Below are 27,193 nucleotides of genomic sequence, written 5' to 3'. Positions count from 1 at the left end.
TATGTGAATGTTTAATAAAAGACATGAGCGACAGGACACAAATGTTCCCTAAGCCTTACTTTGGACATTTCCTGTTTTTCCTGAAGTTGTTGATAGTTTTTCATGAGATGTCACAAGTAAGAATTCTAATCAAGCTCATGTTTGTTACCTTCAGCTGGTATTGTTTGGCCTCAACAACCAGCTGGTGGTGTCCTACAAGGAGGAGAACACCATGGCCCTGAAAAACTTGTTCCTGAAGGACTATGGCGGCGTGGACGAGGACGACTACTGCGTGGCCGTCTACACGCAACAAGGCGTCTATGACAGCATCTTTCATGTCCTGGAGCAGGCGAGTCAAACTTTGATGCCCATGACGACGACAATGACAAAATACAATTATTTCTTGATAAGGGTGGAGTTGTAAGGGTGGTGTTTTTGGACTTCAGGAAAGCATTTGATACAGTAAATCATTGTTTTTCTTACCAAGCTCTCAATTTAACTTCTCTCAAAATGCTGTGAGCTGGTTTGAATCGTATCTGCATGATCGAACACTGTATCAGTTAACTGCAGATCTGACTCTTAGGCTAAACTCTGGAGTCCCTCGGGTCAATATTAGGCCCCCTTTTATTTAGCCTCTATATTAATGATTTGCCCACTGTTTGTCATGAAACTGAATGCTTAATTTCTTCGTTCATGGTCACTCCAAAGACATTGATGCTGCTAAACTCACGAAAACAATGTCCTATGTTACAACTTGGTTGCAGGAGTGCTGTCTGCAGCTAAGCCTTTCTAAAACTGTAGGCATGTATGTAACTAAAACAAAAAAAGTGTCATCTGACCCCGACATATGTACATATTAATGGAGAAATAATAGAAATTGTCAGCCAATTTAAATATCTTGGGTTAATAGATCCAGAGCTTTCCTTTAAAGCCCATATTGGCAAATTGTGTAAAATAATCAATCTCGCAAGTTTTCGTTCAATTCAAAATGAAAATTGTATTTGCATTCGATGATTTTCAGCCACTTCAACTATTGCCTTACCAGATGGTCTCAGGCTGGTCAGAGTTAAAAAAAGCATTGGAAATATTGTGCAAACAAGCAATTAAAGTTATGGATAAAAAAACCTAGGCACTATCACTGTTCCATTCTAAAAAAAATACAGTATTTTTAAACTGGGACTGTCGGGGGGAGGGTGTATATTGTAGCGTCCCGGAAGAGTTAGTGCTGCAAGGGGTTCTTGGTATTTGTTCTGTTGTGTTTATGTTGTGTTACGGTGCGGATGTTTTCCCGAAATGTGTTTGTCATTCTTGTTTGGTGTGGGTTCACAGTGTGGCGCATATTTGTAACAGTGTTAAAGTTGTTTTTACGGTCACCCTCAGTGTGACCTGTATGGCTGTTGTGCATTCACTTGTGTGTGTGAAAAGCCGTAGATATTATGTGACTGGGCTGGCACGCAAAGGCAGTGCCTTTTAAGGTTTATTGGTGCTCTGTACTTCTCCTTACGTCCGTGTACCACTCCGTACAGTGGCGTTTTAAAGTCATACATTTTACTTTTTGAAACCGATACTGATAATTTCCGATATTACATTTTAAAGCATTTATCGGCCGATAATTGCGGCAGTCCGATATTATCGGACATCTCTAGTTTTCATGAAATTGCGTTGTCCTCTTTGAAATAAACTAATGTAATAATAATAACAATGTAGATTATTGAAATGTTTAAAGTGACATGAAGGTATTTTGGATCCATGTTGGTGTGTGACAGTGGCGCCATCTTTGTTTACAGTACAGCCAGCTGGGCCGCCTTTCTGTGGGTCCCATCAGTTACGCTGAGGATGATGACGGCCGCCTGCTGCCTCTGGTCGTCTGCAAGAACCTCTACAGGAGAGGCAGCATCCAGCCTTCCGACCAGGCCTACGACATAGATGCTCAATTGGAGACAAGTAGACCACCTTTTTAAAACCTGCATTTAGTTCGTTGGCAGAAAATACTTAAGTGTGTTTGAGTTGTACATCAGTGGTGTATCAATCCAAGACCTTGTTCACACTGGAGGTCAATTCCCATTTTTTTGCCGACAAGCGACGTGTATCTGGTTTTCTCATGTTCGTGTTTTTCATATCCGACCCCGGCCTCTTTAATAAATCAGATATATATGCCAGGCTTCTTCAATGTGAACGCTCCCGTGCTCAGGTCGCGTTCATCTGACCAGAACGTCGTCAAAAAGCAATAAGCGTCATCATTATTCTCCAAAACAGACGGTTGCAAAATAACTAGTTGACAACGGAGCAGAAAACAGGTGAAAATAAAATGTTTTAGGAACTTGTGTGAAAGTTCCAGCACTCCTGTCTCTGACTGCTCGCCCACGGACACGCTCAGACATCGAAGTAAAATATCCCGTAAAACTGCCAGAGCCAAAACGCTTCTTTCTTAATCTTCTACGCACAATAATTCTGTTCAGAAAATGTTGACTTTGATTGCACAAAATCCTTGAAATTGCCACAAATGTGCCAGTACTGAGACCGACGAGAGTGGAAGGCATGTTTACTTCCGTAAACACTGCATTGTGTGCGGCGCCATGACCGTATGCGGGTCAGATTGCATTCACATTAAAAATGTAATTTGTTTTTTTGGTAATGTGAAGGGCCGCTAAAAAGATCGGATTTGACAAAAAAATCTGAATTGGAAATCCGACGCTGCAGTGTGAACGTAGCCATAGACTTCTATATCTAGTCTTTTATATAGTCTTTTGTATCTAATTGTTTATTTCTAGTCTTCTGTATCTAGTCGTCTATATCTAGTACTTTATAGTCTTTTGTATCTAATCGTGTATTTCTAGTCTTCTACATCTAGTCTATTATAATGTAGTCTTCTACATCTAGTCTATTATAATCTAGTCTTCTACATCTAGTCTTCTACACGTAGTCTATAATCTAGTCTTCTACATATAGTCTATTATAATCTAGTCTTCTACATCTAGTCTTCTACACGTAGTCTATAATCTAGTCTTCTACATATAGTCTATTATAATCTAGTATTTTACATCTAGTGTCAGGTTCAAACCCTGATGACATCTATTAAACAAGACAAGAAGCAAAGAATTAAACAGACAGAATAAAATTTGGCTCAATTTGAGGAGAGACGCACGGACACTGTACCCTTGCACTGTGTCTCAGCACGCTCTGGCGAAAGATTGTACGCCTCCCCCTTTATTTGGACTTTCTCTGACCACATGGCAACAGCTGCTTCTAAGGGACGAGGTCGTAAACAGCCATCGCCTTTGATTACAACAGTTCAAAAGAAAAGGTCGTAAACGGTTCACGGAAAAAGTCGTAAAAGAGTTCAAAAAGAGATTCGTAAACAGTTCAAAAAGAGGTTCGTAAAATAGCGGAAAAAGGAGGTTAAAAAAGAAGTCGTCTGGAACTTGGGCAGATCCTGCCTTCTCTCCGCTTTGTAGTCTTTGGGTTAAAACAATATCTTTCTGTTGATTACAATACATGAAAGAAAACAGAAACACCTTCATGTTGCTCCCCTCCTTACACAGTGGAGTTTTACAAGCCTTCTTCTTGGTAGGTTTCAAAGACAGCTTTTGGTCTTCTCGCTGGGAACTCATTTCAACACAAAGTTTTTGTGATAACTTAGATAAAATTATTCTAACATCTAGTCTCCTAGTCTTGAATATGGGTACCGTCCAATACTCGTTTGTGATTGAGGGCTATAGAAGTCAACTTTGATTGATACTCCAAGCTCCAATATCGGTATCAGAAGTAAACAAACAATTTTATTGAGTATTTTCTCCTTTTCATCTTCTCGCCTATAGTTTGTTTATCACTCGATCCAAAGAGGGCACATGAATGGAAAAGTTCCAACGCTTCCTTTTTCGACCTGGACTTCTACAGGTACTCCTCACACCTGTTGGATTAGTGCCGGTCGTGATATTCTGTATCTTCCTCTTCAGGTTAGTGGACATGAAAATAAACTTCAAGGTAAAAGGCATCAACCTCCAGACGGTTCGCTCACGAGAGTTACCAGACTGTTACTCTTTCTCCATTACGGTACGTTGACACGCGTCATCTCCTGGCAATCAGCACGCACTCAGCTTCTCTGTCAAACACACCATCAGCAGCCTTCCCATAATTTCTTGGATAAATGTTTAGATATTATTTCAACGTTGTCGACGTATCCAACGGTGCCATATTTCCATAACTTTGTTGCACGGGACGTCACGGTTGCAGATTAAACACGGGCTCTCGTGAACAATGTGGACTCCCTCTAAGTAATGTTGACATTTTCAACACCAACTAAGCAAATATGCTTGGCAAAAAACGCTCCAACATAAAGTTAGACTCCACTCTTTCAAAATGTGCTAGCTTGATGCTAATTTACATTGAATTTGCCATATACAGGCTGATATCAGCATTAGCGATTTTACATGGCGATTTCAACACTTCCAAATCTGGTAATGGAAGCTACAACTAAGATGAATGTTACAATCAAACAGCCAGTGTGTAATACTTACAGCACAAACACCTTGTGGGGCACAACATAACACATCCAGTGTGCAGAAATATGGGGAGATAACTACAAATGTGCGCTACATTCGTTAACCGTGTTACAAAACAGATCAATTAGACTGATACATTATGTTGGATATAGAGAACATACAAACCCTTTATTTATTGAGTCAAAAATATTAAAGTTCGATGATTTGGTAAAATTGCAAACAGCTAAAATGATGTACAAAGCAAACTATAACCTGTTACCAAATAATGCACAAAAATTCTTCTCAACTAAAGAGGAGAAACCTTAGAGGAAAATCTCATTTAAAACATTTGTATGCACGTACAACACTTAGAACCTTTAGCATATCAGTATGTGGAATTAAATGATGGAATGGATTAAGTAAAGAAGTTAAACATTGTACTGATATGATCCAGTTTAAGAGGTTGTTCAAATTAATAGTGCTTACAAAGTACAAAGAAGAACTATGATAAATACTTTCAACCTTATTGAAAATAAGATATTCTTCATCTCAGTGTGTTAATAATGACTGACTTAACTAATTACATATTACAAAACCGTTGTATTACTCATTCACGGATGTCATTTTACTATAAAAAGGTGAGTAAATGAATGTATATATTTGTAAACGCTCTGAAGTGGGAAAGGGGTAGGATTAAATAAGCTTTGCTTCTTCCTACTCCTTTTCGGACATGATGTAAACAGAAATGATATGAAATTGTGTGATTTATTATGCTGTAAGTGTGTTCTTGTTCGAAATAAACTAAAAGAAAGAAAGAAAGTGGTGATGATATTGTGTGTTCCCAGATCACTTTTGACAACCAGTGTCACAGTGGAAAGGTGAAACTTTTTCTGGACATCGATGCCCAGAGCAGCGAGTGCCGAGACTGGAAGATATCTGGAACAGGTAGAAAGGATTTATTCCATGTTGTGTTTTTCCTGCTCACGAAGCTGCTGCAGCCAAAGATGCTCACCGTGGCAGCTAAGGCGTTTCTCTTCTGCCTTATCAGCAGCAACTTCTGCTAACTGTGTTTCAGCCCAGAAAAACACGCACTATCTCCTGGTGTTCGACGCCTTTGTCATTGGGGTGTGCATCACCTCCGCTGTCTTGTGCACACGCTCCATCGTGCTCGCCGTCAGCTTGCTGCAGGTCGGTGTCTTTTGTTGCCGTACTGCAAATAAACACACTTTACAACAGGTTGTGTCCAAAGTGTGGCCCAGGGGCTACTAAGTTTTTAACAGCACATTTTGAAAATACTTAAAAAACAAACAAACCAAAAAACAGAACAGAACACAGTGGAATAAAAGAGCAAGCAGGTGAAATGTAAAGAGAAAAAGTTACAATGTTGACTCTAAACACACAAAGCTGCCATGCAGGCTGTTTTTTTTTCTATTTAAAAGTGTCATTGATAACCCCTGGATACATCTGAATTTGATTTAGAGAATTAAGCTTTGAAAGTAAAAATCCCCAAAAAGAAACATATTTTTCGGATTATAAATCGCTCCGGAGTATATATCGCACCGGCCGAAAATGCATAATAAAGAAGGAAAAAAACATATAAGTCGCACTAGAGCAGGGGTCGGCAACCTTTACCACTCAAAGAGCCATTATGGCAAGTTTCACAAAATAAAGAAAATAATGGGAGCCACAAAAATTTTTTTTAAATGAAAAACACCGCATACAAAGCTTAAATTGCTTTGTGCTATGTTAACCAGGGGTCTCAGACACACGCACCGGCACGCACCTTAATATGGAAATTTGATGTTAGTGCGGCCCGCGAGTTTTGAATGAATGTCGCTTGATAGCGTCATACTTGACAACCCTCTCATTATTTCCGGGAGACTCCCGAATATCAACCGACGCAGGGGGGGGGGGTTTGATGTGTGGGGGGGTTTGGTGGTAGCGGGGGTGTATAATCTAGACCGGAAGAGTTAGGGCTGCATGGGATTCTGGGTATTGGTTGTGTTGTGTTTATGTTGTGTTACGGTGCGGATGTTCTCCAGAAAAGTGTTTTTCATTCTTTTTTGGTGTGGGTTCACAGTGTGGCGCATATTTGTAACGTAACAGTGTTAAAGTTGTTTTATACGGCTACCGTCAGTGTAAGCTGTGTGGCTGATGACTAAGTATGCCTTGCTGTCTCCTACGTGTGCAAGTAAAAACTACATACAACATATGGCCGGGCTGGCACGCTGTTTGTAAATGCTATACAGGACAATTACTGCAGTGCAATTAGGGCACGCCCTTAATTTAGTAATTAGAGTGGAAATAGGATTATATTTGCCCTGGGAGTTTTCTAGGAGAGGCACTGAGATCCATAAGTCTCCTGGGAAAATCCGGGGGGTCGGCAAGTATGCAGCTGAGCCGCATCAGAGTGGTCAAAGAGCCGCATGCGGCTCCGGAGCCGCGGGTTGCCGACCCCTGCACTAGAGTATAAGTCGCATTTTTTGGGGAAATTTATTTGATAAAATCCAACACCAAGAATAGACATTTGAAAGGCAATTTAAAATAAATATAGAATAGTGAACAACAGGCTGAATAAGTGTACGTTATATGAGGCATAAATAACCTACTGAGAAGGTGCCTGGTATGTTAACGTAACATATTATGGTAAGAGTCCTTCAAATAACTATAACATATAGAACATGCTATGCGTTTACCAAACAATCTGTCACTCCTAATCGCTAAATCCCATGAAATCTTCTTCCTCTGTGTCTCTTCTAAACAACTCTGCCAACTCCAAACGTAGACAATGCGCCGCTTCCTCTTCTATCGGTACGTCGCTTACGTCAGAGTCATCGTCAGTTGCAGTTTCAATTATTCCAGCCTTTCTGAATCCGGACAGTGTGTGTGACGATTGCTGATATACGCCTAGTCTCTTACGTGAATGAGATAAATAATATTATTTGATATTTTACGGTAATGTGTTAATCATTTCACACATAAGTCGCTCCAGAGTATAAATGGCACCCCCGGCCAAACTATGAAAAAAAACTGCGATTTATAATCCGAAAAATACGGTACTCATTTTCAACACTTTTATGAGTGGGGCTTCTTTGGATCCACAATAATTTTAGTGGAAAATATGAATTATTGACTTTTTTAAGGCTCCAATTACTTCATATCAAATATTCATCTTTGAAATATTGCTTTGGTAAAATATTGCATATTTTGTGTTTTTGACATGAAAAAAAACGGGTTTTCTTTGATTTAAAAAAAGAGCATAAAACATAAATAACTGAAGTTGATCTAGAGATTGAATAATAATGTATTGCCAACTTTTTAACATGTTTTATGACTTAGACCTTTCTGGCACCCCGGGACCAAACTTGAGTGGAGCCCTAATGATTGAGATGTGTGTATACGTGTCTGTATATATGTACCGTATTTTTCGGAGTATAAGTCGCTCCGGAGTATAAGTCGCACCGGCCGAAAATGCATAATAAAGAAGGAAAAAAACATATATAAGTCGCACTGGAGTAGTCGCATTTTTTGGGGAAATTTATTTGATAAAAGCCAACACCAAGAATAGACATTTGAAAGGCAATTTAAAATAAATAAAGAATAGTGAACAACAGGCTGAATAAGTGTACGTTATATGAGGCATAAATAACCAACTGAGAACGTGCCTGGTATGTTAATGTAACATATTATGGTAAGAGTCATTCAAATAACTATAACATATAGAACATGCTATACGTTTACCAAACAATCTGTCACTCCTAATCGCTAAATCCCATGAAATCTTATACGTCTAGTCTCTTACGTGAATGAGATAAATAATATTATTTGATATTTTACGCTAATGTGTTAATAATTTCACACATAAGTCGCTCCTGAGTATAATTCGCACCCCCGGCCAAACTATGAAAAAAACTGCGATTTATAGTCCGAAAAATATGGTATGTATTGAGATAGTGTGCACATGTCTTAGGTTGGGTTTAAAAATGGAAATATTCTAAATGTCCCCCGCATGCTTTCATTTTTCAGTGGACATTTTAAAAATACTATTACAAAAATATATATAAAAAAGTGGAATAAAATAGCAAACGGGTGAAATGTACTCTAATAACAAATACTAACAAAAAGCTACCATGCAGCCGGTTATTTTTCTTTAAAACTGTCATTGCTAAAAAAATTATAATTCATTTAAGGGACAAGCTGTAGAAAATGGATGGATGGAATTAAAGTCAATGTTATTATGAATTTGAGACACTTGTGATTTAGGGCTATATAAATAAACATTGATTGATTGATTGATTGATGAATTATTGGCCTATTGAACGTTTCAATTACTTAACATCAAATATTCTACTTTGAAATATTTATTTTTTGTACAAAAATTATTAATTTCATTTTTGTGTTTGCCATAAAAACTTTTTCTTTAAAAAGAAGGAAAAAAAGGGCCCAAAGACATGCACCTGGGGATAGGTTGATTGGCAACACTAAACAGTCCCCAGTGTGTGAATGTTGTCTGTGTTGGCCCCGTGATGAGGTCGACACTTGTCCAGGGTGCAGCTGGGATAGGCTCCAGCACCCCCCGCGACCCCGAACGGGACAAGCGGTAGAAAATGGATGGATAATACAAACAAAAAAATAAATAATTATGACTTATTTTTAACACTTTTATGAGTGGGGCTGTTTTGTATCCCTAAGAATTTTAATGGGATTTTCTTTTATTGCTCAGAAAATAATAATGTATCAAAATCAAATTTGTTATGAATTATTGACTTATTTAAGGCTCCAATTACTTTGCATTAAATATTCCACTTTTAAATATTTTTGGGCTAAAATATTGCATATTCTGTGTTGTTGCCATGAAAAACAGGGTTTTCTTTGCCGAAAAGGACATCAAACATAAACATTGTTTTACTTTATTCAACAGATACACCTGAAGTTCATCTTGAGATTGAATGATAATGTATGACACATGTTTTATCACTTAGACCCTTCTAGCTCCCAGGTACCAAACTTGAGTGGAGAGCTAAAAGTAAAAATAAAAAAAATCTCTATACTGTATATATTGTATTGGGTTTAAAAATGAAAACTATCAAATTGGCCCACGCATGCATTCAGACACCCCTGCCTTAGACGCACATATTGTCACATCTTTCCTCCCAGAGATTCTCCAGATTCCTCCATGACAACTACAACCGTAAAGCGTGTGAGGACGACCAGGCAGAGTTCCTCAATGGCTGGTATGTGCTGGTCATTGTCAGCGACCTCTTGACCATCGTGGGATCCATACTGAAGATGGAAATACAAGCAAAGGTAAACTATCAGATGTCTTCTTTTCAAAATCATTTTACAGCAGAGATTTTGTTTGTTTTTTGTAGAGATGTCCGATAATGCCTTTTTTGCCGATATTTTGATATTGTCCAACTCTTAATTACCGATTCCGATATCAACCGATACCGATATATACAGTCGTGGAATTAACATATTATTATGCCTAATTTTGTTGTGATGCCCTGCTGGATGCATTAAACAATGTAACAAGGTTTTCCAAAATAAATCAACTCAAGTTATGGAAAAAAATGCCAACATGGCACTGCCATATTTATTATTGAAGTCACAAAGTGCATTATTTTTTTTAACATGCCTCAAAACAGCAGCTTGGAATTTGTGACATGCTCTCCCTGAGAGAGCATGAGGAGGTGGAGGTGGGCGGGGTTGGTGGGGGGGTAGCGGGGGGTGTATATTGTAGCGTCCCGGAAGAGTTAGTGCTGCAAGGGGTTCTGGGTATTTGTTTTGTTGTGTTTATGTTGTGTTACGGTGCGGATGTTCTCCCGAAATGTGTTTGTCATTCTTGTTTGGTGTGGGTTCACAGTGTGGCGCATATTTGTAACAGTGTTAAAGTTGTTTATACAGCTACCCTCATTGTGACCTGTATGGCTGTTGGCCAAGTATGCCTTGCATTCACTTGTGTGTGTGAAAAGCCGTAGATATTATGTGATTGGGCCGGCACGCAAAGGCAGTGCCTTTAAGGTTTATTGGTGCTCTGTACTTCTCCCTACGTCCGTGTACACAGCGGCGTTTAAAAAAAGTCATAAATTTTACTTTTTTGAAACCGATACTAGGATGTCCGATAATGGTTTTTTGCCGATATCCAATATTCCGATATTGTCCAACTCTTTAATTACCGATATCAACCGATACCGATATATACAGTCGTGGAATTAACACATTATTATGCCTAATTTGGACAACCAGGTATGAAGATAAGGTCCTTTTTTTAAAAATTCATAAAATAAAAGATAAATAAATTAAAAACATTTTCTTGAATAAAAAAGAAAGTAAAACAATATAAAAACAGTTACATAGAAACTAGTAATTAATGAAAATGAGTAAAATTAACTGTTAAAGCTTAGTACTATTAGTGGACCAGCAGCACGCACAATCATGTGTGCTTACGGACTGTATCCCTTGCAGACTGTATTGATATATATTGATATATAATGTAGGAACCAGAATATTAATAACAGAAAGAAACAACCCTTTTGTGTGAATGAGTGTAAATGGGGGAGGGAGGTTTTTTGGGTTGGTGCACTAATTGTAAGTGTATCTTGTGTTTTTTATGTTGATTTAATAAAAAATAAAAATAAGAAATAAATAAAAAACCAATACCGATAATAAAAAAAAGGATACCGATAATTTATTATATTTTAAAGCATTTATCGGCCGATAATATCGGCAGTCCGATATTATCATACATCCCTAGTTTTTTGTGATCTTCAAATAGTCATGAACATTGAGCCAACACACTGTCATACAACATTAATAAATAATTATACTACATTCATGTTAGCATTTAGGATAGCTGGCGATTAGCGCATTCATTTGCCAGATCGCGATTAGCGCACTAGTTGCCAGCTGGCACTTAGCGCGTTAGTTACCAGCTAGCGATTAGAACGCCAGTTGCCAGCTAGCAATTCACACGGCATTTGCCAAATAGCAATAAACGCGTCATTTGCCAGGTAGCGATTAGAGCGCCCTAGTTGTTGTCTAGCATCCTACCTTTTAGCTAGGTGTAAGCACGGTAGTTGTCAGCTGGCATTAAGCGCTCTAGTTGCCAGCTACCAATTAACGTGTTAGTTGTCAGGTAGTGATCAACACGCTAGTAGTCAGTGATTAGTGCTCTAGTTGCCAGCTAGCGATTAGCACGCTAGTTGTCAGCTAGCAAATAGTGCTCTAGTTGCCAGCTAGCGATTAGCACACTAGTTGTCAGCTAGCAATTAGTTGAGTTTGAGTTTAATTGAGTTAGTGCTCTGGTTGTCAGCTAACAACTAGTGCCCTAGTTGTCAGTAACCGTTTGGCGCACTAGTTGTCAGCTAGCGTTAAGCACTCTAGTTGCCAGCTGGCAATTATCGTGCTGCTTGTCAGCGAGCGATTATCGCACCAGTTGCCAGCTAGTGATTAGACCGCTAGTTGCCAGATAGCTGTTAGCCGCACAATACTGTTATTTTAATATTGTTAGTATATAATTTAGCAGTATATAGTATACAATATTTGTAAAAAATAACAGTTTTCCAGTTTGAACGTTAAGTATCTTGTCTTTGCAGTCTATTCAATTGAATATACTGTAAGTGTTTTTATTTACCATTTACAACATGCCAACTTCACTGCTTTTGCGGTTTGTAAATTATCAGCTCACTGTCTAATGTTACTTAAAAAAAAAAAAAAAATGTATACCAGAAATGGGTACCATTATGGATTCTCAGATACTGGGAATTGGTACCGTATCGGTTCAAATATGAAAGGTACCTATTCCTGCACACGTGCACACACACCCAATATTGTATTTTAGTGACTATGAAACAAAACATGCACTGTACAGTACTGCGTAGTACTGATGTAGTATTGACATTTTTAGTTTATTTAGACATTCTTATGCTTGAAAATGCTTAAGGTAAAAAATCTGTAGAAAATGCTGAAGAAATGGATTGAATCCACAAACATTGAAGTGTAACTGTACTTGTAAATCTTCATAGTTGCGATGTGGTCATAAGATGGTTCTTTTCTTCCCGTAGAGTCTGACCAGCTACGATGTGTGCAGTATATTTCTGGGAACGGCCACGTTATTAGTGTGGGTCGGTGTGATCAGATATCTGGGCTACTTCCAGAAATACAATGTAAGTCTTCACACTTATGTAGGCAACATATTTCACTTCTTTTCTATGTAAAGGTATTTACACAGCACTGTACTTCCAACAGGTGCTGATCTTGACCATGAAGGCAGCCTTTCCAAAGGTGCTGCGTTTCTGCTGCTGTGCAGGCATGATCTACCTGGGATACACCTTCTGTGGGTGGATCGTACTAGGACCTTACCATGAGAAGGTAACTCGTAGGGATCCAACGATTATCAGTTGGGCCGATTATTGGGCCTATATTTAGCATTTTGAAGTTTATCTGTTTCTGTCTTTTTTTATTCATCTTTTTCTTTTCTTTTTTTACAACATCATCAGCAGATACAATATCTACTAGTGCTGTAACTAGAGATGTCCGATAATATCAGACTGCCGATGTTATCGGCCGATAAATGCTTTAAAATGTAATATCGGAAATTATCGGTTTCAAAAAGTCATATTTATGACTTTTTAAAACGCCGCTGTGTACACGGACGTAGGGAGAAGTACAGAGCGCCAATAAACCTTAAAGGCACTGCCTTTGCGTGACGGCCCAATCACATACTATCTACGGCTTTTCACACACAAGTGAATGCAAGGCCAACTTGGTCAACAGCCATACAGGTCACACTGAGGGGAGCCGTATAAACAACTTTAACACTGTTACAAATATGCGCCACACTGTGAACCCACACCAAACAAGAATGACAAACACATTTCGGGAGAACATCCGCACCGTAACACAACATAAACACAACAGAACAATTACCCAGAACCCCTTGCAGCACTAACTCTTCCGGGACGCTACAATATACACCCTCCGCTACCCCCACCTCAACCCCGCCCACCTCAACCTCCTCATGCTCTCTCAGGGAGAGCATGTCCCAAATTCCAAGCTGCTGTTTTGAGGCATGTTAAAAAAAAAAAAAAAGCACTTTGTGACTTCAATAATAAATATGGCAGGGCCATGTTGGCATTTTTTTCCATAACTTGAGTTGATTTATTTTGGAAAACCTTGTTACATTGTTTAATGCATCCAGCGGGGCATCACAACAAAATTAGGCATAATAATGTTTTAATTCCACGACTGTATATATCGGTATCGGTTGATATCGGAATCGGTAATTAAGAGTTGGACAATATCGGAATATCGGCAAAAAAGCCATTATCGGACATCTCTAGCTGTAACGGTATTGTTGTTAACACGGTATTGCCGTTTCAAAATCCTCACAATAATGCCGTAATGCGTGATAGGGTTCAAAAGTGTCGAGTGTAGTTTTTTTCTGCCGTCTGCGTCTGAAGATGAACTCCAACTCCCAAAGTCCTATGCGCAATGCACAATCGTCAAGTTTTTGTGGGACACCGTAAAGGGCCGAACAAGAGGAAGCGTTGGGGAGATGTGTGTTCGTAGTAGATGAGAAAAAAATTTTTTTTCGGTCATTTCATCAAAATCTGTCCATAACTTTTTGAGTTGATGTGGCTAACAAACGAACCCTGGCGAAAACATAACCTATTTGGCGGAGGTAATAAAGTCTGCGTACTGCAAAGCATAGTATGCCACTGTGGAGGGGGGCGTGGCCTGCAGGCCTGCCGCGGAATGGGGTGTGCCAGGACCGGCCTCGAAGACAGCGACAGGTGCGTAGATGGCCCAGGAGGGCCTTGTGATCTAATCACCTAATAATCAGCTTATAAAACACTGCTGTTCTTGTTACAATGTAAAATAGTTGACTATTGTTATTTATGATCATATTTATAAACATTTAATATACTGTGAGGTTATAGAACACTACCGTTTTTGTTACAATGTAAAATAGTTGACTATTGTTGTTATTTATAATCATATTTATAAACATTTAATATACTGTGAGGTTATAGAACACTACTGTTCTTGTTACAATGTAAAATAGTTGACTATTGTTATTTATGATCATATTTATAAACATTTAATATACTGTGAGGTTATAGAACACTACCGTTCTTGTTATAATGTAAAATAGTTGACTATTGTTGTTATTTATAATCATATTTATAAACATTTAATATACTGTGAGGTTATAGAACACTACTGTTCTTGTTACAATGTAAAATAGTTGACTATTATTTATAATCATATTTATAAACATTTAATATACTGTGAGGTTATAGAACACTACTGTTCTTGTTACAATGTAAAATAGTTGACTATTGTTATTTATAATCATATTTATAAACATTTAATATACTGTGAGGTTATAGAACACTACTGTTCTTGTTACAATGTAAAATAGTTGACTGTTGTTATTTATGATCATATTTATAAACATTTAATATACTGTGAGGTTATAGAACACTACCGTTCTTGTTATAATGTAAAATAGTTGACTATTGTTGTTATTTATGATCATATCTATAAACATTTAATATACTGTGAGGTTATAGAACACTACTGTTCTTGTTACAATGTAAAATAGTTGACTATTGTTATTTATGATCATATTTATAAACATTTAATATACTGTGGGCTTAAAAAACACTGCTGTTCTTGTTACAATGTATAGTTAGTTACCTCTTGGCAGCTCATACTAAAATTTAAATGTGTTGCTGCTCGCTGATATTGAACAATTGTCAAAGTAGTCACTTCAAAAGTACATTTGTTTTATATTGTGGTATTGAGAATTGTTTAAATTCATAAATTGCATGGAAATTGTGGTATGATGTCAAGCCGACTGTACTGAAATACCGAGTGTTGACACGAGATGTCAGCATTTACTCACATATCTTCTCCAATGCAGTTGTGAAGTATTTCCATTTTTCCCAGTGTGTAGTCGGGACTCACTGACATTGAAGTCTGCTGTGGAAGTTTTCACAAATGTCTCCGTTCAAGTGCCATCGCTGGTGCTTTGGTTTCTCTGAGTCTGCTGGCTCATGTTTTCCAACATAGTTGAGGTGTGCGCCATGCTGTGAGAGTATTTACTTCAGGAATAAACAGAGGAAGTTGTGTTGTGTTCATACTTTAGTAGAATGTTAGATCTTATCATACGCTGGAGGAACAGTCTGGTCTCTGAGTTTGATGCCTGTTCTTCTTTTTTAGGACTCCAGTCTAGTTTTATGGACTGCAGTGTTTATTATCATATGTGTGTACCTGAATGAAAATAGTAATTATTATTCAACGCTTAAATATCCGGTGGAAATTCAGATCTGTTAGGGCAGTGTTTTTCAACCTTTTTTGAGCCAAGGCACATATTTTGCGTTGAAAAAATCCGGAGGCACATTACCAGCAGAAATCATAAACTCAGTTGACAGTTAAAAGTCCATCCATCCATCCATCCATCCATCCATCCATCTTCCTCTGCTTATCCGAGGTCGGGTCGCGGGCCAGCAGCCTAAGCAGGGAAGCCCAGACTTCCCTCTCCCCAGCCACTTCGTCTAGCTCTTCCCGGGGGATCACGAGGCGTTCCCAGGCCAGCCGGGAGACATAGTCTTCCCAACGTGTCCTGGGTCTTCCCCGTGGCCTCCTACCGGCCGGACGTGCCCTAAACACCTCCCTAGGGAGGCGTTCGGGTCATTGTCGCAATTGTTGTATATGACTTTAAAGCATAGCCAAGCATGCATCACTATAGCTCTTGTCTCAAAGTAGGTGTACTGTCACCACCTGTCACATCACGCCGTGACTTATTTGGAGTTTTTTGCTGTTTTCCTGTGCGTAGCATTTTAGTTCTTGTCTTGTGCTCCTATTTTGGTGGCTTTTTCTGTTTTTTTTTGGTATTTTCCTGTATCAGTTTAATGTCTTCCTTTGAGCGATATTTCCCGCATCTACTTTGTTTTAGCAATCAATAATATTTCAGTTGTTTTTATCCTTCTTTGTGGGGACATTGTTGATTGTCATGTCCTGTTCGGATGTACATTGTGGACGCTGTCTTAGCTCCACAGTAAGTTTTTGCTGTCGTCCAGCATTCTGTTTTTGTTTACTTTGTAGCCAGTTCAGTTTTACTTTCGTTCTGCATAGCCTTCCCTAAGCTTCAATGCCTTTTCTTAAGGGCACTCGCCTTTTGTCTATTTTTGGTTTAAGCATAAGACACCTTTTTACCTGCATTTACAAAGCAATTAGCTACCAGCTGCCACCTAATGATATGGAAGAGTATTACATGGTTACTCTGCTGAGCTCTAGACACTCAACAACAACACATCATTTGCAGACTATAATTACTGGTTTGCAAAAAATGTTTTTAACTCAAATATGTGAAATTAGATAATCTCCCACGGCACACCAGACTATCTCACTCACTAGTGTGCCGCGGCACAGAGGTTGAAAAACACTGTTAGGGTTATCATTTTTCCCTTTTTTGTCAAAACCCTGTTTTTATGGCAGAAACACAAAATATGCAATCATTTGCCGCAAAAACATTTCAAAGTGGAATATTTGATGTGAAGTAATTACAGCCTTAAATAAATTAGGTCAATATAAGACCATTGAAATTATATATATAAAAATATATATAGATATAGATATATATAGATATAGATAGATAGATATAGATATATCTAGATAGATGGATAGAGATATATATATCTATCTATCTCTATCTCTATATATATATCTCTATATATATCTCTATAGATAGATAGATACATAGATAGATATATATCTCTCTCAAATGCGGGCTGCAAAAGACCCCCGGGCCGCACTTTGGACATCCCTGGTTCATGCGGCTTGGTGGTCATGACAACCGTCCTATTAGGTGGCCGATACCAGGATGTGGAGGAACAAGCGTTAATAACGATGAATGACTGTTTTTGTGGGCTTCTTCTAGTTTGAGGGCCTGAGCCTGGTGGCGGAGTGTCTGTTTTCTTTGTTGAACGGTGACGACATGTTCACCACCTTCGCCCAGCTGAAGGACAAGAACACGCTGGTTTGGCTCTTCAGTCGTGCATACCTCTACTCCTTCATCTCGCTCTTCATCTACATGGTGCTGTCGCTCTTCATCGCCCTCATCACAGACGCCTACGAGACCATCAAGGTACTTACGACAACCTTCTCCTCTTTTTATTACTGCATCAGTACCAACAGGCCTGAAAACATTGATATCAGTGCAATATCAGCAAATCAATCAATCAATCAATCAATGTTTATTTATATAGCCCTAAATCACAAGTGTCTCAAAGGGCTGTACAAGCCACAACGACATCCTCGGTACAGAGCCCACATACGGGCAAGGAAAACTCACCCCAGTGGGACGTCAATGTGAATGACTATGAGAAACCTTGGAGAGGACCGCATATGTGGGTAACCCCCCCCCTCTAGGGGAGACCGAAAGCAATATCATCTTGCATGTAAAATGTGTGATATCCTGTGCCATACAAGCAGTCCTGCGGCGTGTTTACTTGTGTGATACCATGTGCGATACAAGCATTCCTGCGGCGTGTTTACTTGTGTGATATCATGTGCGATACAAGCAGTCCTGCGGCGTGTTTACTTGTGTGTGATATCATGTGCGATACAAGCAGTCCGGCGGCGTGTTTACTTGTGTGTGATATCATGTGCGATACAAGCAGTCCTGCGGCGTGTTTACTTGTGTGTGATACCATGTGCAATATAAGTAGTCCTGCAGCGTGTTTACTTGTGTGTGTGATACCATGTGTGATACAAGCAGTCTAGCGGCGTGTTTACTTGTGTGAGATATCCTGTGCGATACAAGCTGTCCTGCGGCGTGTTTACTAGTGTGAGATATCATGTGCGATACAAGCAGTCCTGCGGCGTATTTACTTGTGTGTGATACCATGTGTGATACAAGCAGTCCTGCGGCGTGTTTACTTGTGTGAGATATCCTGTGCGATACAAGCAGTCCTGCAGCGTGTTTACTAGTGTGAGATATCATGTGCGATACAAGCAGTCCTGCGGCGTATTTACTTGTGTGTGATACCATGTGTGAGATATCCTGTGCGATACAAGCAGTCCTGCGGCGTGTTTACTAGTGAGATATCCTGTGCGATTCAAGCAGTCCTGTGGCGTGTTTACTTGTGTGTGATACCATGTGCGATACAAGCAGTCCTGCAGCGTGTTTACTTGTGTGTGATATCATGTGCGATACAAGCAGTCCTGCGGCGTGTTTACTTGTGAGATATCCTGTGCGATTCAAGCAGTCCTGCGGCGTGTTTACTTGTGTGTGATATCATGTGCGATACAAGCAGTCATGCGGCGTGTTTACTTGTGTGTGATACCATGTGCGATACAAGCAGTCCTGCGGCGTGTTTACTTGTGTGTGATATCATGTGCGATACAAGCAGTCCTGCGGCGTGTTTACCTGTGAGATATCCTGTGCGATACAAGCAGTCCTGCAGCGTGTTTACTTGTGTGTGATATCATGTGCGGTACCAGCAGTCCTGCGGCGTGTTTACTTGTGTGATATCATGTGCGATACAAGCAGTCCTGCAGCGTGTTTACTTGTGTGAGATATAATGTGTGATACAAGCAGTCCTGCGGCGTGTTTACTTGTGTGTGGTATCCTGTGTGATACAAGCAGTCCTGCGGCGTGTTTACTTGTGTGTGATGATATGTGCGATACAAGCAGTCCTGCGGTTTGTTTACTTGTGTGATATCATGTGCGATACAAGCAGTCCTGCGGCGTGTTTACTTGTGTGTGTGATATCCTGTGTGATACAAGCAGTCCTGCGGCGTGTTTACTTGTGTGTGATATGTGCGATACAAGCAGTCCTGCGGCGTGTTTACTTGTGCAAAGCTGGACAGCCAGTTAATATTTAAATGTCGTCAAATAAGCACACAATTTCTTCTATTTTACTAAAATTCTTTTACGAAAGGTATAGCCTACTAGGAGCTAGCAGCTACACAACAGCTTAGCACACAATAGCACATGAGCTAGACATACGCAATAGTCATTGAACAATAAAACAGCACATTTGTCAATATAAGCAAGCATCAAATATTTATAGTTGCATGTTATTTACACATACAAAGTCTCCAAGGCAGATTAGAAAGTATCCAGTAACAAACGTGTCCGCTACCTTCAACTTACTGCGTCATGAACTTTAATTATTGTGTTGATTTAAAAAAAAAAAAAAAAAAAAAAAAAAAAATTACCACTCCACTTCAACTTGAAGACAGCATACGTCCATTGCAGTCGGTTAATAAAAAATAGGTTTGTGTTTAACGTAGCTACTTCTGTAACATTCCACACGGCAAAATGATAAAAGTATGTATGATTCTTGATTGACACTATATTGGTATCATACCAGATGTGAAAAAGGAACATTCCTGCACACAAGTGCACGTTTTAATTTCACGTTCCTTCTACCAGAATTACCAGAAGGATGGCTTCCCGCTGACGGACCTGCAAAAGTTCCTCCACGATCAGAAGGATATCATCGCTTCAGAGGAGAGCAGACAACCAGACGTCCACATTCGATACCCGCTCATCTGCTGCTGTGCACGGTATGATCCAACACATACATCAATGCAGCTATGTACTGTAAATACTGTACAGTATCAACACACTTGCATCATGTAGAAAGATGCATTTCACTAATGGCTATGCCAATAAAGGAGAATAATTAATTAGGGTTATTTCCAAGTTTATCTGTAAATTGTAACACAGATGTATGTTTCCTTGGAACTAAAATGTGTCTAAAAATGTCATTTCCACTTTCTGATATCAGGTTAATCACACGTTTGAATTTGGATTAATCACAGTTCAATTACTAGCTTGCGTACTTTAAATGACCTTGAAAAAATACCCTAATATTTTGACACAAATACAAATTTAAGGTACGTCATTTATTAACAGTTCACTATGAAGTGCACATTGTCAACATTTCTGCTATTATATTGTAAACAAGGTGCAGATGTGCGGTCAAAATAAATTATGTGTTTATTCATGATTAATGCGATAATTTTTTGTGATTAATCGTATGCGTTAACTTTGACGGTATAAAAACATGGGCACTAAAATCACAGAAAAACCTCAAGTCCAAGTCGGGAAAATTATTTGTTTAATGTAAAAATGTTTAATGAACCATTAACTTTTCTTAAAACTAATTTGCTAACTATGTACACAATAAATAATGTTAATCTACTAAGTACACAATAAATAATCATAATTTACCATGTACACAACAAAAGTTATAATTTACTATGTACACAATAAATGATGTTAATCTACTAAATACACAATAAATAATCATAATTTATCATGTACACAATTGTTATAATTTACTATGTACACAAAAAATATGATTAACTATATAAACAATAAATAACATAATTTACTATGTACACAAATGTTATAATTTACTATGTACACAATAATCATAATTTACTATGTACACAATAAATAATCCTATTAACTATATACACAATAAATAACATTATAATTTACTATGTACACAATAAATAGTTATAATTTACTATGTACACAATAAAACATGTTATAATTTTCTATATACACAATAAATAATGTTAATTTACTATGTACACAATAAAAAATTGTTTTTACTATGTACATAATAAATGTTATAATTTACTATGTACACACTAAAACATTGTTTTTTCTATGTACATAATAAATGTTATAATTTACTATGTACACAACAAATGTCATAATATACTATGTACACAAAAAATAGTGTAATAATTTAATATGTACACAATAATGTTAATTTACAATGTACATAAATAATGTTATAATTTACTATGTACACAACAAATAATGTTATAATTTACTATGAACACAACAAATGTTATAATTTACTATGTACACAATAAATATTGTTATAATTTACTACATACACAACAAATGCTGTAATTTACTATGTACACAACAAGTGTTATAATTTACTATGTACACAACAAGTGTTATAATTTACTATGTACACAATAATTGTTATAATTTACTATGTACACAAAACAATTGTTTTACTATATACATAATAAATGTTATAATTTACTATGTACACAACAAATGTCATAATATACTATGTACACAAAAAATAGGGTTATAATTTACTATGTACACAATGTTAATTTACAATGTACATAATAATGTTATGCTTTACTATGTACACAACAAATGTTATAATTTACTATGTACACAAAAAATGTTATAATTTACTATGTAGGCAAGGCAAGGCAAGGCAACTTTATTTGTATAGCGCTTTTCATACACAAGGCAGACTCAAAGTGCTTCACAGACAACAAAGTGAAATGAAAGAAAATAAAAGCAAAATTAAAATGCAGACAATAAAAATAAAAACAGTGCAGACGTTAAAAGTTAAAAGATTAAAAGATTTAGCTGAAAGCTAAGGTGAACATAAAAGTCTTCAGTCTAGTTTTAAAAGTAGTGAGAGTTGGGGAGAGTCTGACATCTTCAGGAAGTTTATTCCAGCTATGTGTTGCATAGTGACTGAATGATGATCTCCCTTGATTTGAGTTTACTCTTGGAACCGCTAACAGATTGGTCTCAGAAGATCTTAGTGATCTAGAGGGCGTATATAGTGGGAGCATATCAGTGATATACTTGGGCCCTAGACCATGTAGTGATTTATATGTGAGCAGGAGGATTTTGAAATCTATTGTCTGATGTACAGGGAGCCAATGTAAGGATTTAAGAATTGGTGTAATGTGCTCACATTTTTTGGTCTTTGTTAGAACTCTAGCAGCAGCGTTCTGAACAAGCTGTAGCTGCCTGACAGTTTTTTTGGGAAGACCTGCAAGGAGACCATTACAATAGTCTAGCCTACTGGTAATAAAGGCATGTACAAGTTTTTCTAAGTCTTGAGCTGACATGAGCCCTCTAAGTCTTTTTACATTTTTGAGGTGATAGTAGGCCGATTTTGTTACTGATTTGATGTGACTGTCGAAATGTAAATCAGAATCTAAAATAACCCCAAGATTTCTGGCTTTATTTGAGGTTTTCAGGGACAGTGATTGAAGGTGTTGGATGACTTTAAACCTTTCTTTTTTAGCACCAAAAACAATTATCTCAGTTTTATCTTCATTTAGTTGTAGGAAATTTTGGCACATCCAGTGTTTGACTTGCTCAATGCACTGGCACAGAAGATCTATGGGGCGATAGTCATTTGGTGATAGCGCTACATAGATTTGGGTGTCATCGGCATAGCAATGATGGTCAATGTTATTATTTTGCATGATTTGTCCTAGTGGGAGCATATAGATGTTAAATAAAGTCGGCCCCAAGATTGAACCTTGGGGGACTCCACACGTTACGTTGGTTGGTTCTGATACAAAGTCACCAATGGAAACAAAATAGTTCCTATCTTGTAGATATGACTTGAACCAGCTTAAAACTGTGCCTGAGATCCCCACCCAGTTTTCCAACCTGTCCAAAAGTATTGAGTGGTCGACAGTGTCAAATGCAGCACTGAGGTCCAAAAGCATTAATACTGAAGTTTTGCCAGAGTCTGTGTTTAGACGGATGTCATTTATAACTTTAAGAAGGGCCGTCTCTGTGCTATGAAGAGGTCGAAATCCTGACTGGAAGTTGTTGTGGCAGCCAGTAGAAGCCAAGAAGTGATTTAGTTGTTGGAGGACAACTTTCTCAATTATTTTACTTATGAATGGTAGATTTGAAATTGGTCTGTAGTTGTTGATAACAGAGGCATCTAGGCTCTGCTTTTTTAGAAGCGGTTTAATGACTGCAGTTTTGAAAGCCTTCGGGAAATTGCCCGATTTAATAGAATTATTAACTATTTGCAAGATGTCTGTTGATAGGCAGTCAAAAACATTCTTAAAGAAGTTGGTAGGTAAAACATCAAGGCAGCAGGTGGATGACTTTAGAGCTGTCACCGTTTCCACTAGAGTTTTAGAGTCTATGGCATTAAAGCTTGCCATCATTGCTGTGTTACTTTTGCCTAAATGGGGTGGTGATCCAACTTTTTTACTTGAGATATTGATGGTGCGTCTGATGCCTTCAATTTTATCAGTATAAAAGAATGCAAAGTCATTGCATTTCTGCGTGGAATGGAGTTCGGCTGGTATTTGTGTTGGGGGTTTAGTCAGTCTGTCAACGATTGTGAATAGGGTTTTGGCCTTATTTGTGTTGCTGTTTATGATATTGGAGAAGAATGTTTCTCTAGCACTTTTTAAGACTAAATTGTAGGCCTGGAGGCTCTCTTTATAGATGTCATGTACACAAGAAATGTTATAATTTACTATGTACACAAGAAATATTGTTATAATTTACTATGTACACAACAAATGTCATAATATACTATGTACACAAAAAGATAGGGTTATAATTTACTATGTACACAATGTTAATTTACAATGTACATAATAATGTTATGCTTTACTATGTACACAACAAATGTTATAATTTACTATGTATACAATAAATGTTATAATTTACTTTGTACACAACAAATGTTATAATTTACTATGTACACAAAAAATAAAATTTACTATGTACACAATAAATGTTATAATTTACTATGTACACAACAAATAATGTTATAATTTACTATGTACACAACAAATGTTATTTACTATGTACATAACAAATAATGTTATAATATACTATGTACACAATAAATAATGTTATAATATACTATGTACAAAATATAAGTTTACTGCTACAGAACATATTTGTCCCTCTCAAGGAAGTCAGTGGTTTACTTAATGGCAGTGTTGGTTTATCTTTCCCTTTTTCTCCCTGTGCATCCAAACCTGTATCTGTGATTAATTGATGATCTTTTCCCTCACTGATAAGAAGATGATATTTAATGTTTAAATATTTCATTGCATTGAAAGCATCAAAGGGGGAAGAACATATTAAAAAACATCTTTGTAAAGTTACAATCTGTGTGTAAAAGGTGTTCAGTATGCTTTTGACAAATCAATGCTTTTGTGGCTATGACCCTCACAGAGTCCATCAAAACGATGAAGTCACACTCATCAGCTGACAAATGTCACACGTCCCAATGAAGCTTGATGGGAACTGGACTTGACACAATCTTCTGTGAGCATGTGGCTGGCTCCAGCAGGTACAAAGCGTGTGGTGCAATAGAGACATCTTCAAGACTTACCAGATGTTGTCGGCCATCAGGCTGACTCTTGTGTGCACAGATGGTGAAAGGACTGCACGTGTGTTTGTGTGTGGGAATCTTACTTTACTGCATAACATCACCAATTGTTGTTGTTTACAATGAAATGTTGCAAAGTAAAAACAAACTCTGATGTCTGTGATGTTACATCTTTACTTATTTCACGCACTACTCCCTAACACCAGTGAAGGAAGATACAGCCCAGTTTTGGAAACTGGCAGTTCAGGAGCCAACACGGTTTCAGTTCCGGTTCATAGTCCCCAACGGCGGAACAGGCATTAGATGGGCAGCAACTCTATTGGCTGTGATGGCGGACGCGGGCTGCTGCAAAATGGTGACGGGCAGACGGAGCTCGTTAGCCTTGGCTGGCAGTCCGTCTAGGAAAGGGAAACTCTGAGGTCAAACCTACAGCCGCAACCGTCTTAGGTCGCTGAGCCACTGCGGACCGGCACTTGGCCTAAAGAGTGGATTTGGTGTTGATGGATGGATGGTGTGTGTGTGTGTGTGTATTAGGGTTGTACGGTATGCCGGTATTAGTATAGTACCGCGATACTAATGAATAATTTTCGGTACTATATCGCCTCTGAAACGTACCGGTCCCGCACCCCCCCGCGCTCGCGTCGTCGTCACGTCGTGACATTGCTGGTTTTACGAGCAGAGGAGCATGTTCGGCAGCGCGCGCACACAGAGTACTTACAAGCAGACACAGTGTGTAGACAGAAAAGGGAGAACGGACGCATTTTGGCTTAAAAACTAAAGATATAAGTGAAGTTATAACACTGAAACGCCCTCAGGAAGAAGAGGTGCTTTAAGTCATGGCTAGCTAGCTAGCGGCTAACGTCCATCCGCAGTCTGCAGTGTTTTAGCTACTTCTAAATCACTAATCCTCGTCTCCATGGCGACAAATAAAGTATGTTTCTTACAAGTATCATCCCTTCAGGACGAGGAATAGCTAAACATGCTTTACTACAAACCGTAGCTCACCAGCATCAAAATGTAAACAAACGCCATTGGTGGATTTACACCTGACATCCACTGTAATGATATCAAGTGCAGGCACGTATCAAGTCGATACTACTATGATTAAGTCAATATTGTTTGGCATAACATCTTATTTTGTTTTAAAGAATTGATATTATGTTTATAAACTCAGGAAATATGTCCCTGGACACATGAGGACTTTGAATATGACCAATGTATGATCCTGTAACTATTTGGTATCGCATTGATACCCAAATTTGTGATATCATCCAAAACTAATGTAAAGTATCAAACAACAGAAGAATAAGTGATTATTACATTTTAACAGAAGTGTAGATAGAACATGTTAAAAGAGAAAGTAAACAGATAATAACAGTAAATAAACAAGTAGATTAATAAACAATTTTCTACCACTTGTCCTTAATAATGTTGACAAAATAATAGAATGATAAATGACACAATATGTTACTGCATATGTCAGCAGACTAATTAGGAGCCTTACTACTAAAAGACAAGTTGTCTTGTATGTTCACTATTTTATTTAAGGACTAAATTGCAATAAGAAACATATGTTTAATGTACCCTAAGATTTTTTGTTACAATAAAGCCAATAATGCAATTTTTTTGTGGTACCCTTTATATAGAAAAGTATCAAAATAATTTTAGTACCAGTACCAAAATATTGGTATTGTTACGTGCGTGCGTGTGTGTGTCTCCGTATGTATACATACTGTATATGTGTATGTACATATATTTGTATGTATCCGTATGTATACATACTGTATATGTGTATGTATGTACTTATATATGTGTATGTATATATGTATACGTATTCTTTAAGGATCTCCTTTTGACACTCGCAGTGATTCCCAACCACTGTGCCGTGGCACACCATCAAATTGCACTAAATTGCTCCAAAAAAAGACTATTGTGACTACAAATATAAATATTGTGTATTTTCATTTATCCATTGCAGTGACGCTAAGCGACAATTAAATGCTCCTCCACTAGATGGCAGTACTTCTACAGAAGTCAGGGCTCCCTGGGTGTGAAAGAAGTGCCTTGCCTAAAAGGTTGGGAACCGCCGCTAAGGCCATTTATCATGGTAGAAATATGCTTAGTTTGAAACCCTTAAAGTGCATAGTATTTATTAAGATGAAAACATGTTTTATTTGAACAAAAAGTTGTTTCCAGCCTGCAGTGGGAAGAATGTGGAATATGCAAGGTGCAGATGCATCCTTTCAAAAACACATTTCTGACATTCCGCTAAAGAAGTGTGAGCATGTTACAGTGTGACACGTGTTATTATTTGTATTCAATCATATGTCAATATCACAATATGGACATACGTCAATAAGGTACTTTTACTATTCCTTCATTTCATTTTGACATATATATGTACTGCATGAAGTTGCATACCTTTTAATATTGCCCAATATCGCCACAAATATTATATTATCATACTTTCTAAACATTTATTTTGTTCAAATGTAAAAATCTGCTTGACTTCATAATTTCAAACTGTACAAATGACAATAG

General features: G+C 37.9%; 1 protein-coding gene across 1 annotated transcript in view; it reads left to right on the top strand.

The window, feature by feature from the left end:
* Positions 1–24,806, top strand: part of LOC133635099 (mucolipin-2-like) — a 29,086-nt gene extending 4,280 nt beyond the window's left edge. The window contains exons 3-14 of the mRNA XM_062027869.1: positions 155–328; positions 1,767–1,923; positions 3,798–3,876; positions 3,936–4,032; positions 5,306–5,405; positions 5,536–5,648; positions 9,618–9,767; positions 12,527–12,628; positions 12,711–12,833; positions 17,413–17,619; positions 19,915–20,048; positions 24,496–24,806. Of these exons, the coding sequence (XP_061883853.1) occupies positions 155–328; positions 1,767–1,923; positions 3,798–3,876; positions 3,936–4,032; positions 5,306–5,405; positions 5,536–5,648; positions 9,618–9,767; positions 12,527–12,628; positions 12,711–12,833; positions 17,413–17,619; positions 19,915–20,048; positions 24,496–24,532 (1,473 nt within the window). The 3' untranslated portion in view covers positions 24,533–24,806. The remainder of the gene's footprint in view (positions 1–154; positions 329–1,766; positions 1,924–3,797; positions 3,877–3,935; positions 4,033–5,305; positions 5,406–5,535; positions 5,649–9,617; positions 9,768–12,526; positions 12,629–12,710; positions 12,834–17,412; positions 17,620–19,914; positions 20,049–24,495) is intronic.
* Positions 24,807–27,193: the final 2,387 nt, after the last annotated feature.

The sequence above is a fragment of the Entelurus aequoreus genome, linkage group LG19, assembly GCF_033978785.1.
Source record: "Entelurus aequoreus isolate RoL-2023_Sb linkage group LG19, RoL_Eaeq_v1.1, whole genome shotgun sequence".
Classification (NCBI taxonomy): domain Eukaryota; kingdom Metazoa; phylum Chordata; class Actinopteri; order Syngnathiformes; family Syngnathidae; genus Entelurus; species Entelurus aequoreus.
The sequence above is the reverse complement of the archived record's forward strand: the minus strand, read 5'-3'. Positions and strand labels throughout refer to the sequence as shown.